Source organism: Erithacus rubecula, assembly GCF_903797595.1.
Source record: "Erithacus rubecula genome assembly, chromosome: 4".
Classification (NCBI taxonomy): domain Eukaryota; kingdom Metazoa; phylum Chordata; class Aves; order Passeriformes; family Muscicapidae; genus Erithacus; species Erithacus rubecula.
Window position 1 is genome coordinate 32,980,072 of NC_136686.1, and position 22,109 is coordinate 33,002,180.

Below are 22,109 nucleotides of genomic sequence, written 5' to 3' on the forward strand. Positions count from 1 at the left end.
CTGCAGGGTCGTGGTGACCTGCAGATGACCACACAGATCTGCTGACCTCAGCACAGAGTCTCTTGGACTTGCTGCCTGTTTATCTTCTTGGCCACCAGCTGACCAAAGCTAATGTCTCTATGACCTGCATTGGCAACAAGGGAAGGGTGAGTGCTCCCCAGCCTTCTCAAAGCCTCAGTGTGCAGACAGGTTAAGGTGAGCTAGGTGTGAATGTGCAACAGGTCAGCTCCCACACTGCCATTCTCACCAGGTAAGTGCAAAGTGGCTCACAGGTGAGTGGCAGGCTAACAGCTTTCCTACTGGGAGTTATCATGAGGAGGTCAACCCTGTTAGCTGGCTTGCATTCCCATCATTGGCATTGTACCTGAAAGCACAAGCCTCAGCCTCCAAAAATGTGGCTGTGTGTTGGAGCTCCTGCCCTGAGGCAAATGTTCAATCAGATCAGTTGTCCTGCCTGTTCCAAGTTGATGCATGCTTTGCTGGCCCCTGTGTCTTAGAAAAAAGACTTTCACCCTCCTTTTGCTGTGGAGCTGGAACATCTTTGGGCATACCTGTAATTTTCAGTGGGGTAAGGTTTATGGATCAGAGATGGTCCCTTATCTGTGTTTTCCTATAAGAGACCCCTCTGTGGCTAATCAACCTGCTGGATCCAGTTCAGAGGAGGCCATGAAGATGATCAGAGCACCTCTACCATGAAGACAGGCTTGAGAGGCTTTTCAGCCTGGAGAAGGGAATGCTCTGGAGAGATCTCATACCAGTACCTAAAGGGTGTCAACAGGAAAGCTAGAGAGGGAATTTTGGCAGGACCTGTTGCAATAGGACAAGGATTAGAGGTTTTAAACTAAAAGAGGTTTGTTCTAGATTGGATTAGGAGGGGAAGAAGTCTTTTAGAATGATGATGGTGAAACACTGGAACAGGTTACCTAGAGAAGTGGTGGGTGCCCCACCCCTGGAAGCATTCCCGGGTAGGTTGGATAAGCTCTGAGTGATACAATCTAGTTCAAGGGGCTCCTGCTCATTGCAGGGACATTGGACTGGGTTGACCCCTAAAGGTCCCTTCCAACCCAAACCGTGATTCCATGAGGGTTTGGAGCCTCTAAAGCCTCTCTACTTTATACTATAAAACTGTTCCCAGTTGCTGGAGCATTTTTCCTTATGGATTTTCAGTGGAAAGCTGGGAAAGTTGGCAACAGTTTGCTTGCTTTTCTGTTTCCCTCTCATTTCTTGCCCCCCTGCGTATTTGCTGCCATTACCCATCAAAGCATCAGGCTGAGTCAGATGTAGAAAATGAGATGAAAAACTCAGGGTGATGGATGGGTGGCAGCCAAAATGACTCTTTCCATCCATCCATCCCCTAAAGCTGTGATAGTAGCTCAGAGGCTGTGCCTCACGACTTCATCCCTCCCTGCTGAGGGGAGATGGGAACATCATTATCAGCTGCCGATGATTTGGAGCCAGCAGTGAAAATGTCCTCGGATGTAGGGCTCCTCCTCCACCCCAAGGGTGACTCGAACCTGCTGGGAAGATGGAGGAAGAGCTGGAGGGGGGGAGATGAGAAGAAAGAGGTGCAAATTCAACCATGTCTCTATGATGATGTCATGGCAACAAGGTACATCGAAGTGCTTGTCAGGTGATCAGGGCAGACTTTGAAGGTCTGCAGCTCTTCTCTGCTGCTGCAGGCTCATGTCTGACTCGCTGAAAAATCTTTTGGTTAATATTTAATGCCAACATTGAAGTGCTAAGGGTGCCAAATGCCTCGCCTAAGCCCCCTGCCTTTGCTTTCCAATGGGATGCTAAATCAGGGTGAGAAGGCAGGATTGCAAGGCTCATTATCTGGGAATGGGACTAACAGTCAGTAGGGTGGCTTCAGCCCATGGGGTCCCTCTGCCCATCTCACTCTAGGACATGAGAAGGAGGTTGCTATCGCCTCCAGCCCCGTTTGGAGCTGGTTTGGGGCACTGGAAGGAGGAGGTCTCCCTCTTCAGGGCTGGCTCTGGAATAATGGAATCCGTGGCCCTGCTCCGGGAGCCGAGCCCAGCTCCTTTGATGCGATCAGTCAGTACACGGAGTTGGTGTTTTGCTTGGTTGGTTGTTGTTTTTCCGAGCCATGACCTAATGATTCCATGTTCCAGCTACAGCCCCTCCTAGGGGCTTTCTGTCTGAAACGTGAGTCCGGACTGAATTCAGCAAACTTCCCGGAGCAAGACGCTGTGTTCCCCCGCCCAGGGAAGCCATCTGCTCCCCTCCACCAGCTCCTTCTGCGGGGCTCCCGGCTCGCCAGCCGGGCTGGGAAGCTCTCCTCCTCCTCGCCTGCCCCGGCTCTCCCCGGCCATCTTGCTAGCAGAAGGCTGGGGAACGCGGGGCTGGCTGGATCTGGGGCGGTGATGGTGTCAGCCGGAGGCGGTTTCCAGGCAACTGTGGCGCCGTGGGACACGGAGCCAAGAACACCGGGAACAGCGCGTTCCCGGGCGGGGAGCGGGACACGCGCGGAGCGGGAGCGCAGGGATGGCGGCACAGGAGAGCAGGAGGCTGCAGAGCATCCCTACTGCCCGCTGATCATCGTACCCTCCCCGGCTGGGAGCGAGCATTTCCGAGCTGGCTGCTGGTGCATCACGCGATAAGGAAGGGCTGCGTGATGTACGGGATTTCACGTGTCTTCTCCATCCCTTGGAAGATCAAAGGGAAAAGAAACATTGTGCTAGACTATACCTCAGTCCCCAGACTTATTGCAGGTGGTCCTGTGCTTCTCTGTCCCTTATCAAATACAAAGCTCCACCACTACAAGTCATAAAACATTTTTGTGCATGCATCCCAGCTCTGTGTCTCTGGGTGTCACTGAAAAAGTGAATTTCTTGTAAAAACAAATGCTTTTCCCTTCCACCAGTTGACAGTCCTCCCCAGCACCTGGTGGGTCCCACTGCCCCACTGTGCTGATGCCCAAGGCAGTATCCCCACTCCTGCCTGCCTCTCTCCCATACCTGATTTAAAGGCCCTGGGAGCATCCCTGCCCCTGAAACTCACCTGCTCGGTAGCCCTTCTTTACACTGCCTGTCCAGCCATGTCAATACTCACATCCTCTTTCTTTTATCCAGTTTGAGTGGTTTTTGAGAGAAGGCTTGAGAACAACTGATTTTCAATGGATGGGGGAGGGTGATAAAATTGATATAGCCAAGCACTGAGGGAAAAAATCTGGATTCTGAGAGTGCAGCTATGATGAACATGGGAAAGTGGGATATACAGTGCTTGGCAGGGTGTGTGCTGTAAAGGGGCAGAACCATTTTAATACCCTGTATTCAAGGAAATGTTGTGAAGCACTGTGCAGGTGACAGCACAGAGAGGCAGGACAGTGGGGAGTAATCTGCAGGCATTGCTGTCCCTGAGCCAGCCTTACAGCTATTGATTTGGAACTTGCCCCATTCACTCTAACCTTGGCAGTGCCAGCTTGACCCTTATCAGTGCTGATAAACCCCACCACAACCTCCTGTCCCATCCTGGTGGTGTCACACCGTGAGGTGCCGTGGTGACAGATCTTTTCCTGCCATTCTGCCCTTGCACCAGTTGCTCTTTTGCTGCGATGCTCTAAATCCAGGAAACCTCTCTCTCCTATTCTTGCACAAAGGCTGCAGCCACACCAACATTTTTAACCCTTGCTGAGTGTTTTGTGTGAGGAAGGATGCGTTGCCGGCTGCAAATGCTTCTCCAGAGGAAATTTAAGATCAGCCTTCTCCTTCTTCTGCTCTTGGCCCTTGTCGTGCACCTGGTGATGGATTTTGCTCTCCCCACGGCCCGCAGGCCCTGCAGCTGTGATATGAAAGCATCAAAAGCTGTGGGTGTCCCACCAGGCAGCCCTGTGCCAGCCAGCCTCAAAAAGCTGAACCTGCGAATCCTTCAGGATTTTAGTGGAAGCAATGGCTCCTTGGAGAAAAGTTCCCAGCCACAGAGAGAGAGGCTGCACTTGAGGGCTGGAGAGCCAAGAGTCCAACAGCAACATGAAGAGGGGAATGCAGGGTGGACTAAGGGATCAAAGCTGGCAGCACTCTTCCAGCATCCTCTTTACAACCTCCCAGTGCCAGAGGTGACAGACAGAGACAAGCTGTTTATCATCAACCCCATGGAGAAGTTCAGCCTGCACAGCAGCGGGAGTGATGAATGGTGAGGAGCAAGCTGAATCCTAGCTTGCATTTGGGGGATATGTGGGTTTGAGGGGACAAGCAGCAGGGAGCAAACCTTTTCCTACCCCATTGCTAAGCATGCTCTCCTCATACCTCAAATCCTTTCCTAGACCTGAATTTTTGGGCTGTTACCCATAAGCTTGTAGTACACAGCAAAGGTAATGGAGACTTTTGAATTATTCACTGTATTATGGATCTCTATTAGGTGATCGCCTCAGCTCCTTCCCTTACCCAATGCAGACTATCCCTTAGTGTTTCCTTCTGTATATGAGGAAGTCCCTGCTCCAGATTTCTAACCAGCTTTATCCCCCTCTCTTGGTATGTTGGAGATGCAAAGCCTGCAATGTAGGTTACCTCTAACCATGAGACCATTCCTGTCCTGCATTTTGCAGGATGTTGCCTGACCTCTTTTGGCTCGGCCGTATGGTGAGCTCACTGCTGATGGCTGTCTATTTTTATCTTTGGACTACTAACCTCTAATTAGAAGGGAAGATATTAAAAGCTTTTGCATTGTAACACATAGCAGTTTCCTTATAGACAGCACACTTCCAAAAGTGGTGCCTGCTAGAACTGGGGAAGAATAAAAGCTGGCTTAAGAGCTGGTTTCCACAAATAGGCATTTGCCTTGTCTCTGAGGACCGCCTATGGGTAGCCTTGGGTCTGGTTTGATGAAATCAAGGTATAGTCTGTATTTTCTTAGAGAGACATGGATTAGGGTTATAGATGCCCTGGGCTAACTCTCCCATTGCAGTGCCAGTGTGTGCTAGCACAGAGGTGGGGCAGATACCCCCAGGGGCTCCCTTGAATGCCAGCAGACTGCAAACTTGCAGGATGCACAGAGACAGGGATAGTGCTAGCCCAAACTTATGCCCCTGGGGAAACCCACCCCAGGGGAATGGATTGTTGAGGATGGGAGATCAGGTCAGTGCTGGGGATGGCTGGGAAGCCCATGCTTCTCCACCCTTGTTCTGTGTTCACATGTGCATCCCCAGTAAGCACATGGAGAGGTGTAGCAGACGGTACTCTTGGGAGCCAATCCCTTAGGGAAAAACAATGAGATGATCTGTTCCAGCAGAGAAATAAATGCATGGATAAGAGAGGCAGGATCAACCCAGGGGTTTTCCATGGGGGATGGAGGGAAGACATTATGTTCCACCCAGCCATGCTGGTCTTCCTGGCCACCAACTTTGGGTGGGATCTGCTGAGTGCCAAGAGCCCCATGGAGGCATAGGGCAGGGGGTTCCACCACCACAAAACCTAGAAGCCATCCAGGGCATGCTCTGGGCTTTCTCCCCACCTCGCCCTCCATGCACCGGCTCCCAGGAAGGGCCTGGGGACACGGCACCCATCCTGTCCCCACTAAAAGCTGTCCTTGTTGTTGGGGTGGTGGTGGCTGTTGGGCTGCAGGGTCAGCAGCAGTAAAGCCGAGACGCTCCTCCCGACAGGGAAGACAGCCTATGACACCTACCCCACCTGGCTCAAGTTCCACGTCGGCATCACCCGCTACGAGCTGTACCCCCGCCGGGACCCCCTGCTGCCCACGCTGCTCCGCGATCTGGCCACGCAAAGGATCGTCAGCTCGGGTACCACTCCCTGCCTGCACCCCTTCCACACCCTGCCCTGCTGCCTGCTGCCTGCCTCCCTCATCCTCATGTGCCTCCTTTCAGTCCAGAAATCCGGTGGGACCCAGCTCAAGCTCATCATGACGTTCCCAAACTATGGGCAGGCCCTCTTCAAGCCCATGAAGTGAGTAGAGCCTGGGACAACTGCATACCTCACCCACACGGTCCTGTTAGGTAGCCAGGAGTGGCCAGAGGGGACCATGGAAGGAGAAATGCTTCATGTGCTGCCTCACTTCAGCACCTCCATCTCAAAACTGAGGCAAGCAGAATGGTCCTTTTTCTCTTGCCTTCCCTGGTGGTGTTTGCTGCAAACTGGATGCAGCTTGTGATGGGGTAGTGACCTCCAGTGGTGGAAAGAAGAAGGTGGTCCATGAGGACCATCCAGGAGCCTCCAGTCCATAAGGGCTTCCCCACCTTTGAGTTGGAGGCAGGGTTTGCATGGGAGCCTGGAGAGGGGGCTTGGAGCCACCCACACATCAGGAAGTGACTGGAGGAGACTGGGTCTGGCTGTGTCTCCAGTGACATCTTACCAGGTGGTGGTTTGGAACTAATCCCATGCTTGGAGTGACCCCATCCACAATGATTGCCCCCATCATCCTCTCTCCTTCCAGGCAGACCCGGGACCAGGAGACCCCCATTGATTTCTTCTACTTCTCAGACTTTGAGCGGCACAATGCAGAGATTGCAGCCTTCCACCTGGACAGGTGAGCATAAGCTCAACCCTGCCCTCTCATACTGGCAAAGCACCAGAGAAACCAGAGAAATGGCTCCTTCATCCCTTTTGTGGGGGATACCTGTGTCTCCTGTCAATTTTAATAATTTGCTGTTATTAAACCAGCTGAGGCCAGTGAGAAACTGTTACAAGGTGTGTGTTTCAGGATCCTGGATTTCCGGCGAATCCCCCCAGTTTCTGGCCGTTTGGTCAACATAACAAAAGAAATCCGGGATATCACCACAGACAAGAAACTGGCCAAGACTTTCTTCATCTCCCCAGGTGAGCTTTCATGTTCTCTGTCCTCTCCTGTGGCCACCTGGATGGAGTTCACCTGGAGCTGGCTGCTGCTGCCCTGGCTCACCCCACACTCAAATTATCCCACTGGGGACTGTTCCAGCTCCCATGGGTACCCTGCCACAGGCTTTTGCTCCTCCCTTGCCATTGCTTTGCTGGTGCCACATGGCCAGAGCACATGGGGCATCCTCCCCTGGCTGCTTGCTGGACCTTCTGCCTGGGGGGTCGCAGGCTCGTTGCCTTCCTTCTCTTTGCCAACCTTTGCTTTGTCCCCATGGCCAGCGGGTAACGTCTGCTTCTACGGGGAGTGCTCCTACTACTGCTCCACGGAGCACGCTCTCTGTGGCAAACCGGACCAGCTGGAGGGCTCCATGGCTGCCTTGCTCCCCGACAAGACCCTGGCCAAGCGCCGCTCCTGGCGCAGCCCCTGGCGCCGCTCCTACCACAAGAGCAAGAAGGCTGAGTGAGACGGGGCACGGGGGGCGTGGGGAGGTGGGCCAGCAGAGCTGTGGGACGGGAGGGGGTTTCTCCACAGCCGCTCTCATGGCTCCATTCCCCTCCCCGGCCTCTGCTGCCAGGTGGGAGCTGAATCCCAGCTACTGTGCTCAGGTGCGAGAGACTCCACCCTATGACAGGGGCCACCGCCTCCTCGACCTCATCGACATGACGATCCTCGATTTCCTCATGGGTGAGCCCCTCTGTGCCTGTGCTGGGGGCTGTGGGGGTCCCTCAGGACCACGAGGCCCTAATGGCTCCGTGTCCCGTGGTACTATGCCCTGCGAGGTTTGTTCAGGCTGCGGGGAGCACCAGTCTTACCCACACTGAGGGCACAGGGCTGTGCCACCAGGGCATTTCCCAGGCAGAAGTCAAAGGGGAAGGGATTCCAGGGAAACCCCAGCTGAATACCCTGGACATTGGAAGCACCTTCCAGCACACTCTCGCGTGCAGCCCCTGCAGAGCCAGAGGTGGAGATGATGCTGCACAGGGCTCTTGCTGCTATGCTATATGTGGGCCACTTCTTCCTCCCTGCACGGTCCCCTCACCAGCATCTGACTGGGAGAGTTTCCCATCTCTTCATTCCTGACCATCCAGCCATGCCTTTGCCATTACTTCTGCTCCATTTGCCACAGTTGTCCCTGTGTAGGGCTGCTGGGATGAGAAGGGGCCTGGAGGCCGTGGGGTCTCTGCTCAGTTCCCCTGCACAGCCATGGCCACCAGATGGACACCTTAGAGGTGCCTCTACCCCTTTTCCCCAGGTTCTGGGTTTCAGTCCCACACCAGGAGAGTGCTCTGTGTCCCTGCTCCCACCTCCCAGACCACCACCTGATGACAAATTTTTTGGCCCCCCACAGGCAACATGGACCGGCACCACTACGAGACCTTTGAGAAATTTGGGAATGACACTTTTCTGCTCCACCTGGACAACGGCCGTGGGTAAACTTGGGGAGTAGGGGGAGCAATCACACCAAAGGGGTGGGGAGAGACCTCCAGTCTTGCTGAAATGCCACCCTGATACATCCTTATGGGCTTCTCCCCACCCCAGCTTTGGCACTCACTCACGGGATGAACCGTCCATCCTGGCCCCTCTCCAGCAGTGCTGCAGGTAAGGGGCTGCCGCCCACCCCAGGTCTTCTGTTGGGGAGAGGCTCCTCCTGCTGAGAACTCTCCCTCCTCACTCTGGCAGCATCAAGAAGTCGACTTACCTGCGGCTGCAGCTGCTGGCCACACAGCCCTACCGCCTGAGCGACGTGCTGCGCGAGGCGCTGGCCGCAGACCCGCTGGCCCCCGTCCTGGCTGAGCCCCACCTGCGGGCGCTGGACCGGCGCCTGGGCAAGGTGCTGGTGGCCGTGGGACACTGCCTGGCCAGGGCAGCTCGCCAGGAGGAGGTGCTGGTGGACGATGTGGGCTCATGGGTGTGATGGGGTGCCCTGCCGGATTGGGCTGTGTTGCTGTGCTGCCGGGGATGGTGTGGGGATCGATGTGCGGCTCAGATTCTGTGCGGCGTCAGCTTTTGGTGGTGCCGGAGCTGGTGACGTGATGAACCAGGAAAGCAGGTTGTAAGGATAGCTGGGACAGGGAGGGAATTTAAATAAAAAGGTTGGCCTAGTGGGGAAGACATGAGCTGTGATCTTCCCCACCAAGGCTGCTTTCCCAGCCCTGGCCTGTGCTTGCGTGCCTGGACGTGTCACTTCAGCCCTCCGAAGCCTTTTAGGAAAGGGTAGGGATTTTTCCTGCCTTTCCCCAGAAAGAACTGTCAAACTGGAACAGCTGGCAATCTCCTTCTGCCCCACCCCCACCCTCAGCAAGGTGAGGCCCTGGTGACCCCCAAAAAGAGAGCTGAGACTCCCCACTGCTGGTGTGGGGAAAATGAGGTAGAAGCTCCCAGCTACACACCACTTATCTTTGCCCCAGTCTTCCCACACCCACTCAAAAATTCCCATGACTCTGACATCACCACCTCCTCCACAGGACCAGGGATGCAGCAAGGACAAACCCCACACCCCTCATAACATCTTCCCAAATCCCCCAGGAGCTGCCACTGACTCCTTTAACATCTGAAAAAGTGGCTCCTAAGGAGGGGATGGATTGACCTGGGGCTATGCACCCTGCTTAGTGCCTGGTGGCTCAGCACTCAGCTTATCCCCTGAGCCTCCTGGGGGGGTTAATCCACACAGGGTTAGGTTAGCTGGAGCAGGTGCCATTGTGACAGCAACTGCCAGTGTACCAGGTCGGGACACAGGATTGCCATCTGCATGGCCAGGGATAAAGGTGCCAATGGGGAGGGGAGATGTCCTCTGTCCCAGACAGACACTTGCAAAGGGATGGGAAGCCACGGGAAAGGGTGAAAAAGGGCAGCTGGCACAGTGGGAGATGGAGCTGGAAAAGCTAGGCAGAGATTTTGGCTGGAAAAAAAAAAGGGCTCAAAAGGAAGGGAAAAAAAAAAAGAAAAGGGAGACAAAGAGGATCTGTCTGTGTTACACAACGGGGCTGGGGATGTTGAATCGGGGTTTGTTGCGGTGTGCCCCCCCGATGCTGACAGCACGTCCTCCTGCCACTGCCCTGGCTTGTGCCCCAAAGCCCAGCACACGGAGGAAAAGGTTTCAGGGCTGTTTTGCAATAGGTTCCTTCCCTTCTGCCAGCTTCGTAGTTTTAAAACTCTTAATATAAATACCCTTCTGTTCCGTACCCAAAGCCAGGGGGACCATTCCTGCACCCTGCCCCGCAGACACAACCTAAAAACAGCGTCCAGACACAGGTGGCCAGCTGCCCTGACTCTCAGAGCTCCCCCAGGCAAATCTTTTTCCGAGGCGCCGTCAGATTAAAACGCGGGGTGTGGGAGGGTGGCTGTTTTTGCAGCCTGGTGAGTTTGCACAAGATCCCAGCTGTGCCGCAGCGGTTCAAGGTCCCACGGCAGCAGCCGGGTCGGTTCACCGACCCCTGACGAGCCCGCCCGGCCGCCCGTGGGGAAGAGCGGCGGCAGCGGAGTGTCTGGAGCCAGTGCTGGGGAGCAGCAGAACCCGCCCGCCCAGTCGAGGCGGCGTGGGCACACGGGTGTCGAGCGGGGCTTGCCCACGCCCCGGGACAGCTTCGGCCGTGTCGCCGTGATGCGTGGTGCGTGGGGTGCGGGGATTTCTCACCCCACACCAGGAGCAGCAGACCAGCCACCCCAGCAAACCCAAACGGGGCTGGGGTACAGCGCTGCACCTGGCAGCTCCCATTTTGGGCTGGCATCACCCACGCCCTGGCAGCGTGGGCACGGCGGGAGGAAACCCAGGGCTGAGGTGTTTTGGGGAGGTGGGCAGGTCCCGGCGGGCAGCAGCAGAGTGCGGATGGGCCCTGATCATCAGCACCCCTAAAATGATGAAAATAAAATAAAAATAAAAATAAAATAAAATAAAATAAAATAAAATAAAATAAAATAAAATAAAATAAAATAACTATGCCAGCTGCCGTAATAATATAAAGAAGAGGTCCCCAGAGGCCGGGGGAGCGGGGCTGCCCCCCCTCCGCGGCGGGCGGGGCGGGGCGGCGGGCGGGGGGGGTCCGGGGGGAGGCGGTGCCGCCTTCCCCCGCAAAACAAAAGGGAGCGGCGGCGGCGGCGGCAGAGCGGCCGGGAAGGACGGAGCGGAGCGTTCTGGCTGCGCGGCGCTCGCCGGTGGGTGTGCGGGGGCAAAGCCGGGGCCGTGCGGGAGGAGCACCGCGGCCTCGGGGGCAGGAAGGTGTGTCGGGCCGGGGGTGCGGAGGGGGGGGGAGGAGAGGGGTTTATCGGGGAGGCGGCTCCATCCCACGGTGCTCGATGTGGGCCGGAACCCCTGCCACAGGGGTGGGGTCCCGCGAGTGGGATCCCGCTGGGTGCGTCCCTCCAGGGACGCTGGCGCTGAGCCTTCCCTCTCCCCACCCCCAGGTGAGCCGAGCCCCCCCTCCTGCCGCCGCCATGTCCCGCCGCAGCCAGCGCCTTGTCACCAGCCGCTATTACCCCGGGGACGATGATGCCGCGGCCAGCAGCAGCAGCGCATCTCTGCTGGGGGGGACACAGCTCCCCTTCAAGGAGACCACCGGCAGGTCAGTGCCCAAATCTGAAGGTGGGTTCCATCCCACCTTCCTGGGTGGGGTGTGGGGATAGCCCGCGTTAGGGAGCGTGACGGGCAGCCCGAGGCGTTCCGGCATGGCCGCCTGGGCTGTGCCCCGGCTCCGGCCAAACCCCGCGCTCCCTGCCCGGCGCAGGAGCCCGCCGGGGTGGCCGGGTGCCAGATCCCAGCTCCCGTGCAGCTGGATGGCGAGAGGGAGGAGGGAGGAGGAGGAGGGAGGTGCGCTGCAAGCGGAAAACCGCAGCGGTGCGAGCGGAAGCGATGGCGGGACGGGCGGAGGGGAGGCTGCGCTCGGCAGAGGTTGCAGCTTCTGAAAGCTGCCGCCATCCGGTGTGCAGGGAAGTGATGCTTCTCGAGGGATTGGGGTGAATTCCCCATTTCCCCCCGCTGCCCTGTACTCCCACGTGTCTGATAAGCCTGTTCTCGCCTCCCGCAGGACGATCAGGAGAAAATCGAGTAGCACCAAGCGCCTCTCCCCCGCCCCCAGCACACAAACCTCCTACTACAGCGAGTCCATGATGAGCGAGTCCTACCTGGGGGGCAGCCGGGGCCTGGCTGCCCTGGGTAGCTCCATGCTGGATGATGATCTGGACAGCAGCACCTACTGGGGTGAGCCTTCCCGCTCTCCTAGGGCAGCTGGGACCTCCCTGGACGCTGGAGAGTGTTGGGGCAGCTGCCCAGGCTGGCTGACTGGGTTGTCCCTTGTGGAAGTGATTTCTCAGTGGAACTCTGTGTTTTGTGGGCAGGTGGAGAGCTCTCCAGTAGGAGGAGAAGAGGCACAGGGGACACTGAGTCCAGTAAGATCAATGGGGTGCTAGAGAGCAAGACGTACGACACCTACACATCTTCATCTGGGTACTCCTCCGAGGACGATTACGCTGGTAGGGATGCACTAGTCTGCCTGTAGTGGCAGGAATACAGGGGAGGCACCCCCAGGGGGAGCAGCCAGGGCCTGGCTGTACCCAGCATGCTGCCAGTTCCTGCTAGATGCCACCCCCAGTGCAAAGCCTTGGGATGCTGTCTGCATTGGTGACTTGCTGCTTCCTTTCCAGGTCACTATTATTCAGGCCAGAGTAGCTCTGGGTCAGGTCTGAGAACTGCAGCCTCCCGGGTGGGCACCTTCCTCTGGCAAGTGTTCACCTCCCCAGGTGAGTACAGGGCTGGCAGGGCACTTCTAGCAGTGTTCTTGCCAGTCTGCATCTCTACTCTCTGGGTGCTGTGTGTGCTATTCCCTGTGTGGGTGGAGGGCTTTTATCCCCTTGTGGTGCCACCTTTGGGCATGGAGGGGACATCTCCACCAGGACTCCTCCTGAGGCTGGTTTTTTCTCCTGGCAGTTCGGTTCCTGGGGTGGCTGTTCTCGGGGCTGGCAGGGGCCTGGCGCCGCCTCACCGGCACAGCTTCCCACCTGGACAGAGTCCCCTTCTCCAGGTGAGTGTGCTGGGGGGGATACCAGGATGGGGGAAGTGTAGGGAAAACCTGCAGGACCCTGGAAAGGGAGGCACATTTGGGGTGATGAGTGTTTTGTCATCTTTGCTTTCCCTCTGGCCTCCATCCAAAAGTCATGAAGGTACTGCAGTCCTACAGGCACCTCTTTCTTCTCTATGCTCCAGGCGCTACCCACGTCTGAAGAGGTCCCTGCTGCTACTGCTCCTCCTCCTACTCCTTGCTGGTGCTGCCTATGGTGAGCCAGCCTCCCTTGATGTGGTGCCCTGAGATCTAGGGCAGTGCAGAGCATCCCACTGCCATAGCTGGGGGTTGGGATGGCCTGGAGCTCAGTGCTCATGGCTTCTGGTAACCTGGTCCAGCTGCATCCCCATGCTAGTGTCTCCTGGTAATCCCTGGAGATGCAGGTGCTCAGCTATCAGTATGTCCACCCTGTCCTGTGGCTTTGACTGTCTTGTCCTTCTGTGCCCAGGAGCTTGGTATTTCTACCCATATGGGCTGTCAACACTCAGCCTGCCTTCCTTCCCATGGTGGGGAGCTGGAAAACTTTCCTCCTCCGATGTTCCTGGGGCAGGGGACCTGACCACGCTGGACCAGGTAAGCTTCAGCAAAGGTGTGATGGTGGCCCAGGTGGGATGAGTGCCTTGCAGGGAGAACTGGGATGGTGTGATCCGTGGCAGAACAAGTGCTTCCAGGGGATGAAGAATGGTGGAGAATGGGGCAGATGATGGTTCCACACTGGCTCCCCCAGTTTGTGGCCATCTCACTCTTGGGGTGTCCCTGGGAATGGAGCAGGGGGAACATCTGCCTTCTCATGGGGTGAACAGATGGATAAGATGCCACTGACTCTGGGGAATGGGTGGTCAGGCTCGCCTTTCACAGGGATCCCCGAGGGCTGCATCACACCCTGTTTTTGTTGCTGCAGGGGGGACACCGACTCCTGGCTCGCTTCCAGTCCCTGGAGAAGCGCTTTGAGGCACTGGAGGCCGAGCTGTCACGGTGGGAGCTGCGTCGTGGGGCAGCAGCAGTGACAGCAGGGGGAGAACCTCCCCCAGGGGACATCCTTGCACAGCTGGAGGGGCTGGTGAGCCGCCGGGACGCGGGGCTGAAGGAGCATCTCCGTGCCGACATGGCCAACCACCTCCAGGTGGGTGACAGGGGAGTGCAGGGCTGTGCAGGGGCTGTGCAGGGCCAGCCTCTGATATTCCACCCTGTCCCTCATCCCTCAGGGGGAGCTGGACACGCTCCGAGCCCAGGTGCAGAGGGATTTGGATGGGCGCCTGGGCAAGATGGCACAAGCTTCCCGGGTAAGCAGATGAGCATGTGGTGTCACCTAGGCAGGACACCCTCCCCCAGTGGTGTCACCTGGGCAGGACAACCTCCCCAGTGGTGTCACGGGTCTCACCCCTCCCCCTTTTCCTGTAGGAGATGGAGACACGCTTGTTGGAGCTGAACTCGGAGTGGCAGAGGTAATGCTGGCTGTGGGGCAAGGCCATTGCTCTGTTAGGGGCAGGCAGGCAGCTGGGTAAATTCCCCTCAGCCAGGCATAGGAGGGGTCTGCAGGCCTGGTTTGGGACAAAGGAGAGGTCAAGAGGCATAGTGTGGGGGGAAAGGAAGGAAGGATGCATATGTGGGTGTCTGTGGGAGCCAGCACTGTGCTCTTGTGGCCAAAAAGGCAAGTGGTATCCTAGGCTGCATCAGTAGGTTGAGGGACGTGATTTTGTCCCTCTACCCAGTCCTAGTGAAGCCACCTCTGGAGTGCTGTGTCCAGTTCTGAGCTCCTCAGTAGTACAAAGAAGATGTGGAGTTTGTGGAGCTGGCTCAGCAGAGGGCTGCAGAGATGATGAAGGGACTGGATCTCTGATGAGGAAAGGCTGAAGGAGCTGGGCCTGTTCACCTCGAGAAGAGACAGCTGAGAGGGGACCTAGCCAATGAGAGTGGCTGAAGGGAGAGCCACAAGAGGTCAGAGCCAGGCTCTTCTCAGTGCTGCCAAGCAATAAGAGGCAATAGACAGAAACTGATGCACAGGAAGTTCCACCTGAATATGAAGAAGAATTTTTTTACTGTGCAGTGACCACACGGTGGAACAGATTCCCCAGAGAGGTTGTGGAGTCTCTGTCACCTGGAGATATTTCTGAACTGTTTGGATGCAATCCTGTGCCATGTGCTCTGGGATGACCCTGCTAGATGAGGGAGGTTGGACCAAATGACCCCCTGTGGTCTGTTCCAACCTGACCCATTCTGGCAGCAGGGCTCCAAGAGCAATGGCATCAAATGACCTTTGCTGCTGTCATTTTGCATGCCTGGAGTGTGGTCGTTCAGCTGAGGATGCTTTCCCATGGGATGCAGTAGAAGAGATCACTGCCACTGAATTAAAGCTGGGTCTGGAGATAGGGTTGGGCATAGGTGGTGTGGGATGAACCTGTTCCTCCAGTTTGCAGAGGGGAACTGGCCCTATTGGCACGAGTCTTGTTACATTTCTCTCGGCACAGCTCGGCGCAGGAGAGCCTGCGAGGGACCTTCCGGCAGGAGCTGGGCAAGCTGGAGCAGGAGGTGGCAGTGCTGAGGAGGGAGCTGGCAAGCCTCAAATCAGACCAGGAGGTGATGGGGAAGCACGTGGAGGGGATCCTGGAGCAGCTGAAGACAGTGCGGGCCGATGTGAGTCCCTGGTCCCTAGGCTGTTTGGCAGAAAGGCGAGCATGGCTCCCTGCCCCAGGGCTGAGCTCTGTCTGCACCCTTCCAGGTGGAAGCACAATTCCCACTGTGGATCAGTAGGTTCCTGTCACAGTCCCAGCAGGATGGTGCTGCTGCCTTCATCCTCCAGCGGGAGGACTTGCAAGCAGAGCTTCAGGCTCTGGAGCACAAGATCCTTGCAAAAGTCCTGGAGGACCGGAGGCTGTCGGCACGGGATGCCCAGGCTGGTATTGGGGTGGCCCTGAGGCAAGGAGGAACTGTAGGAGTGACAGAGGAGGTGAGTACTGACCTGAGCCCCAGGGATGTGTGGTGACTGCAGGTGTGGGGCTGGGGACTATGCCCCACTTTGTGTGTGCCTGGCTGATGGCAGAGGCATTGGGAAGGCCCCCACAGCTGGGATATTGATCCTGGGCTCACAGGATGCACGAGCACCCTTGAAACTCCTTCTCTGCCACTCCCTTCTCAGTCTGTGCCTGCTCTGTGCTGTGGAAGGGGTCACAGGTGGTAATGCCTGCAGCCCTGCAAGGCTCTTACTGTCTTGAAATCCAAGCTTCTGGTCATGCATCCATCACCCAGAATGTGGGACAGGTGCCAGCAAGGTTTCCATGGGTGGAGCATCTTGCTTATCTCCATTCTTCAGCAGCGCTGCTGAGTTGTTTGGTGCAAAGCATTTCAGCAGAATGACACCAAGGGGAAAAAATGAGCCTGCTTGCTTTGGAAAGAGTTGTTGGCAATTCCCTGTGGAGGTAGTGGAGGGAGGGATCAAGCTGGGATTAGCAGTCCCCATAGTCTGCGCAAGCTTTGTGCAGCCTGTAAAGTTTAGACTCAAAGTGGTGCTGCAGGGTCCTGGCTCCTTGGGCTGAGTTTGGCTCCAGATGGATGCTCCTGCTATCTTCTCCTTTTCTGGTTGAGGGGAGCTACCATCAATCCTGTGGGACAGGGCAGGACCAGCAGATGATTCTGGGTGGTCTGTCAGGCTGTGTCTAGTGGTAGCTCTCTTCCCTCTGGGCCTGCCCCTCTTGGGGACAGGCAAGTGCAGCGTGCCTGGGTGCTGCCCCTTCACTGCACAGCTCCTCTCCCCTGGGCTATTTTTAGCAACCTCTAACGAGGCTTCCCAGCCAAATGCGTGTCCTCTCATTTTTGCCACGGTGATTCATCCCCTGGCTGTTCCATGCCCTCGTGTTTTTGTGGGAAGGTCCTTGCACCCTCTGTCCCTGCAGGGGCAGGCGGGTGGGGGGCAGGATGCCTGCCCCAGTTTGTCACCCTCCTGTGTCCTCTGCTCCCACTGCAGCAAGTGCATCTCATCGTGGGCCAGGCCCTGAAGCGCTACAGCGAGGACCGGGTGGGGATGGTTGACTATGCCCTCGAGTCAGCAGGTAGGTGGTTGGGATGAGCCCTGGGGAGGTGACCAGGGGGTGCTGGCACTCAGCTCACCTGCTGCCATCCCCTCTCCTGCCAGGGGCCAGTGTCATCAACACTCGCTGCTCAGAGACCTACGAGACACGGACGGCACTGCTGAGCTTGTTTGGGATCCCGCTGTGGTACCAATCCCAGTCCCCCCGTGTCATCCTGCAGGTGGGCACCGAGCTGGATTCTCCTGGGGCTTTTATTGGCCTTTGGCTGTTGCTCCAAGCCAGCAGCCAGGCTGGTGGGAGAAAAGTGACTGTGGTGGTGGTAACATTGCTGGTGTTTCACTTCCATGCTCGTAGCCAGACGTCAACCCTGGGAACTGCTGGGCGTTCCGTGGCTCCCAGGGCTTCGCTGTGATCCGCCTCTCTGGCATTATCCGCCCCACGGCCGTGACGCTGGAGCACATCCCAAAAGCCCTCTCACCGCAGGGGACCATCCCCAGTGCCCCCAAGGACTTTGCTGTCTATGTGAGTGCCCTCACCCAGACCTGAGCGGGGTGGGACACAGTGGCAGGGCGCTGGAAGAGGTGGCTAACAAACCCCATACCCGGCTGTGGGATGCTCTGGGGGGGTTGACCTTACCCTGAGGAAAGGGAATAATTAATACTGGTGGGGAGAGGGAGAGCACCAAGCTTCAGAAAGAGTTTGGGGGAGCACAGGGACAAAGGGGCTTGAGTAGATGTAACTTTTGGTCTTCCCCCCCCTTCATCCTTCCCCACTGGTCCCTGTTCCCATTTGTCTGTTTTGTCCTGGAAGAGCAGGAGTGGGGGCCAAGTACGCTTGTGTCTCCCTCTCCCTCTTCTGCCCTGGATGTGTGCATGACCTCTCTCTCCCTCTCTGATGACCCCTGATTCTCCCTTTCTGCCTCCCTGCCCTTTCTTAGGGCTTAAAAGAAGAAGGAGAGGAGGAGGGCCTTCTCCTTGGACAGTTCACCTACGACCACAATGGCGACCCCATCCAAACATTTTACTTGGAGGTAAATGCTTTTCCCCCTGGAGCACCTGACCCCCGAGACAAAAATGAGGCCTCTGGGCTTTCTGAGCCTTAGAGAGCCCACAAGGTTTTTCTTTTCCTGCTCCCCAAGGGTGACTCGGTGGGCAGGTACCAGCTGGTGGAGCTGCGGGTGCTGAGCAATTGGGGCCACCCCGAGTACACGTGCATCTACCGCTTCCGCGTGCACGGCCAGCCGGCGCCCTGACCCGCGCCCAGGGACCAGGATGTGCCGGGCTGGCAGCGCCGGGGCCGCGTCTGCTTCACTGCTTCGCACCTGGAGCCCTGGCGTGCGCCAGCAGGGAGCTGCCCTGGGGGCAGGAGAAGAGCTGGTGTTCAAGGGATGAGGCTCTCACTCTTCTAAGGACCGGGTGGTGAGGCTGGAGCATCCCCCGGGTCCTAGCGCAGCCCGGCTCATTTTCAGCGCACGGGACATTTTAACTTTGTAAGCTAACTTTGTATCGGGTTTGCGCCGCCCCTCTTCCCTGCTGTCCCGCTCCTTTCCAGCATGGCCAGGGCTTGGGAAAGGGGTGTGTCATTGTGTGATGTGCTTCATGCGGGCTTGGCTGCAGGAGATGGTTGTGTGGGACGCTGGTGCCTGACTCGGTGCTGCCACCAGTCGTGGCCACCAAGTCCCCTCCACACAGGGTCACTTCTCTTGCCTTGGTGTTGGTTTGGGTAGAGATCTCCAGCCCTCCAATGCTGGGCAGGCAGAGAGGAAATAAGACAGTATTAAAGAAGTATTAACATAAAACTAATGGTTTGGGGCAGCAGGAGGAGAGGAGTGTGGCACGTGTTGGTGGCACAGCCCACTTCCATGTTGCCATTTATCCACTCGAGTTGGTGATGCTGTTGGCCTCCCTGGCTGGCTGCCTCCCCAGTGTTAAGCTTGATGATGCTTTTGAAAATTCCTGTTGCCTGCTTTTCCTCTGGGGTTTGTTCTGATATTTTTTTTTTTTAAGGTGTGGGGATGGGAGCTATTTTCCAGTTGGGGTGTTTGGGTTGGTTTTTTTTTTTTTTTAGGGGGGGGAGGGGGGCGGTGGGTTTGTAGTAACAAAGGGAAAAAATACTTTTTTCATGCAATTTGTACTTAACCAGAGAATGTTACATGGTGCCACTTGGATGAGTGGCTTAGATGTGGGGAGGGCTAGAGCTTTGTTTAGTAGGAGAATAGCACACACAGTAGGATAAGCTAGAATAAGATGAGCAGAGCTGTTTAGAATATGGGCCTCACGTTATTGGTGGCTTGGTAGCTGGGCTTGGAAGCTGGGGTCCTCTGTGCACTGCTGCTGGTGGGGTGCTGGAGGCATTCCCTGCCCTCCTTGCTCTGGATGTCCTCTGAGACTGCAATGCATGGCTGTGGCCTCTTGCCCATGGCTGCATCTGTATATACTTGACTGTTAGCAGCAAGTGGGAGCTGCTGCCCCAGGGCTCTGCAGGGCTCCTGGTGGGGGAGATGGGGCAATCAGCAGGGCTTGCAGGTGCCAGCATGCAGAGCCACCCCCTGCCTGCAGGGCTCCCTCAGCTCTCCAGTCCTCCGTGGCAGATGGCTGGTGCAGGCTGACCTCCTTTCTCTTGGAAGGGCTCCCTTTTCCTCCTACCTCTCCTCACTGGCATTGCACTGTTCTCTGAGCCCTGGCTGTGGGAGGACTGGGCTGGAGCAGGAGGGGGAGTTCTGCCTGCAGTGGGCATGTAAATCTTGCCTGTACTCTTGGGATGGGTGGATGGGGTTTGCAGGAAGGAGGCACAGGCACCTTCCCCAGGCTGAGGGGTGCTATGGCCATCTGGCCCCTCCACCTCCTGGCTGCCTGCATCACAGTTTGGGTTATGTTCTTGGATGGTGTTAACTGCCTCCAACTCTTAGTTATGTTCCACTGAAAGAAAAGCTAAAGGGCTCATGGTCAGTGTTTCAGCCCTGTCCAGTGATGGTATTGCTTTTCCCCTGACAGCATGAGAACACCAGGTATTGATTCCCACTCTGGTGGTCTCTGCTTGAAGCACTGTAGGCAAAGAGGAGGAGGAGGGGCTGAAGAAGTGTCTCCTTTCAGCATCCCCTGATGGGCATAGAGAGCCTTGACTCCCTCCATTCCAGCCTGGGAGGGTGAGGCTGGTGGCAGCACATCCCTTCTGAAGGGGTCTCCTTGCTCCAAGCAGGGGAAGTGAAGCCAGAGGGCACAGTCCTGTCTCCAAACAGGTTAAAATTACCCTGTGGAGCCTCTTGCAGAGCTGGGAGGCCCTGCTGCAGGGAGAAAGCTGACCTGGAGCCAGAGCCAGGGACTATAAATTCTCTCCTATATTGAGCATAGTCTTAATTCTTGGCATCCGCAGCCAAAGTTATTTTAAACTTGTCTACAGCTGCCCACTTGCCTTGGAGTCATGTCCATGAGTGCACTGAGCACATGGAGCTGTGCTTTTATGAATGCCTAGACCTGCTCTGGGCTCAGCACACCAGCTCCTGTATTTATTTGAAGCATAAAGAGAGAGCAGAGATGAAGCTCTCCCTTTTTCTGGCTGCTGGAGCAAGAGCTATAACCATGAGCCTAGGAAAACCCCTTTTCTTATGTTCCTTCTGGCTTGGACTGTAAGGACAGACAAGGTCTTTGCCCAAGAAAAAATGGGTTTGTGGTAAATCAGGCATGCTGGTGAGAGGCTGAAAAGGTGACCTCTTCCCCTGAAAATGGAGTTGTGGTGAGATCTCTGCTCCCTCCATGTGAGTGTTAACTGCTCTGTCTGGGTTAGGGAGCATTTGGCTTTACAGTGCAAGCTTGTCCTGTCCTTTGGACATGAAAATCTTTGCTGTTCTAAGTAAAACTCCCTGGAGCCACCAGTGAGAGCTCATCCTGGGGCTTTAAAACCAGCTAGGAGAGAGCATAGAGGCCACACCATGCCATTTGGGTGAGGATCCCTAGGAACAACGTGTGGGTTTTCGGTCTCCAAATTCAGCATCAGTGCTGGGCTGCAGCCTGAGCACCTGTGCTGAGTGCCCAGAGCTGCTGGCTCTGGAGATTGTGGTTTGCAGCATTTCTGCAGCACTTCCCAGAGCTGCAAAAGAGGGCACAGAAAACTCTTGGTTCAGCATGCACTTCTCTGCCCAGGGGTATTTAATCCCAGAGCTGATGCTGAAGATGAGCCTGGTGAAGGAGGAGAAATGCAGAACAACTGTGGGAGCAGATTTCTCTTATTCACTCCATTTCCCTCCTCTCTTCTCCCCCCTTCTCAGTTTGCCCTACTCACTGTTACAAATTAGCCCTGCAGAAACAGATGGTTACAGACAGGAGTTTGTGTTGGATGCTGTAGCCTGTTGCAAATGCTGCACTGTTTTGTTCCTTTTATTTTTTAATCAACAGATTGTAATTTATGCCTATGCAAGAAAAAAAAAAAAAAGACCAAGACATAAATTATATCAAAACTTCCCAGAGTGGTTTGGATGTTTTGTAACTGAATTTGCTGTTAGGAATGATGCACAGCTAGTAGATAGACAAAGCTATTCTTGGAGCTCTTCTTCTGTGTAGTTTTACAGCAAATCCTTATTTTCCAGCCTGATATACAAAGTCTAGGGCCAGTTAACGAAGTTTTCACATTGTCATTGAGCAGGCTCGAGGATGCAAAAACTGAAACCATGCTGAAAACAAGACTTACTCATAGAAATACCAATTCCTTGGGACTGAAAACTTCTGCTAGGCTTAAGTCTGTGCTATCCTGGCTGTCCTCATTCTGCAGTCACCTCCCAAGCCTTCCCATCCTCTGCCTTACCATGAGCAGAGCCCAGCTTGGCCCTGAGGAGCAGTAAAGACAAAGCCAGACACAAAGCTCAGTTCAAGGTATCTGCATGCTTCTCCTTCACATAGACTGTTAACTACTCATCAGTTACAAAGCAAGCAGAAAGGAAATACTTAATTTTCCTTAGCAGGAGGAAGTTAACTTAGTGCATAAAAAAAGCTGGAAAATGGGAAATTGAACTGGCTTGAGGAGCCAGTGACTTTGTGACCCTGGGCTTGGAGGAGGGTTTATGTTGAGGAATACCCACACAGCTCCTCCCTGAAGACTATGCTAGGACCAGGCTTGCCCTCTCCAGGAGGAAAAGGACTGTGTGGGCCTCAGCTCCAGCTTTCACTTACCTGTGAAAGGGCTGTGCAGAGGAGAAAAAGCCTTTGTGAACCTCTGAGAGCAACTGAGGAGG

At 55.9% G+C, this 22,109-nt stretch overlaps 2 protein-coding genes across 4 annotated transcripts; both read left to right on the top strand.

Annotated features, from left to right (window-relative positions):
• The first annotated feature begins 287 nt into the window (after positions 1-287).
• LOC306801762 (extracellular serine/threonine protein kinase FAM20C-like) lies at positions 288-9,067 on the top strand. Its single transcript, XM_079305127.1, has 10 exons — positions 288-4,152; positions 5,580-5,755; positions 5,840-5,918; positions 6,406-6,498; positions 6,673-6,788; positions 7,086-7,266; positions 7,382-7,491; positions 8,156-8,237; positions 8,347-8,406; positions 8,488-9,067. The coding sequence occupies exons 1-10, from the start codon at positions 3,674-3,676 to the stop codon at positions 8,720-8,722; spliced, it is 1,611 nt and encodes a 536-aa protein (XP_079161253.1). The 5' UTR covers positions 288-3,673; the 3' UTR covers positions 8,723-9,067.
• A 1,818-nt stretch (positions 9,068-10,885) lies between these two features.
• SUN2 (Sad1 and UNC84 domain containing 2) lies at positions 10,886-21,340 on the top strand. Of its 3 annotated transcripts, none has more exons than XM_079303498.1 (18): positions 10,886-11,023; positions 11,209-11,366; positions 11,829-12,001; positions 12,139-12,273; positions 12,445-12,540; positions 12,728-12,821; positions 13,004-13,074; positions 13,309-13,433; positions 13,762-13,983; positions 14,066-14,143; positions 14,262-14,305; positions 15,329-15,494; positions 15,580-15,807; positions 16,822-16,906; positions 16,990-17,105; positions 17,240-17,407; positions 17,823-17,915; positions 18,024-21,340. In XM_079303498.1, exons 2-18 carry the CDS (start codon positions 11,239-11,241, stop codon positions 18,135-18,137), a joined length of 2,136 nt encoding a protein of 711 aa, XP_079159624.1. In that variant the 5' UTR covers positions 10,886-11,023; positions 11,209-11,238; the 3' UTR covers positions 18,138-21,340. The 3 variants fall into 3 exon arrangements, with proteins under 3 accessions (XP_079159624.1, XP_079159626.1, XP_079159625.1); XM_079303500.1 differs by having other exon boundaries at positions 13,312-13,433; XM_079303499.1 differs by having other exon boundaries at positions 10,888-10,959.
• The last annotated feature ends 769 nt before the right edge of the window (positions 21,341-22,109 follow it).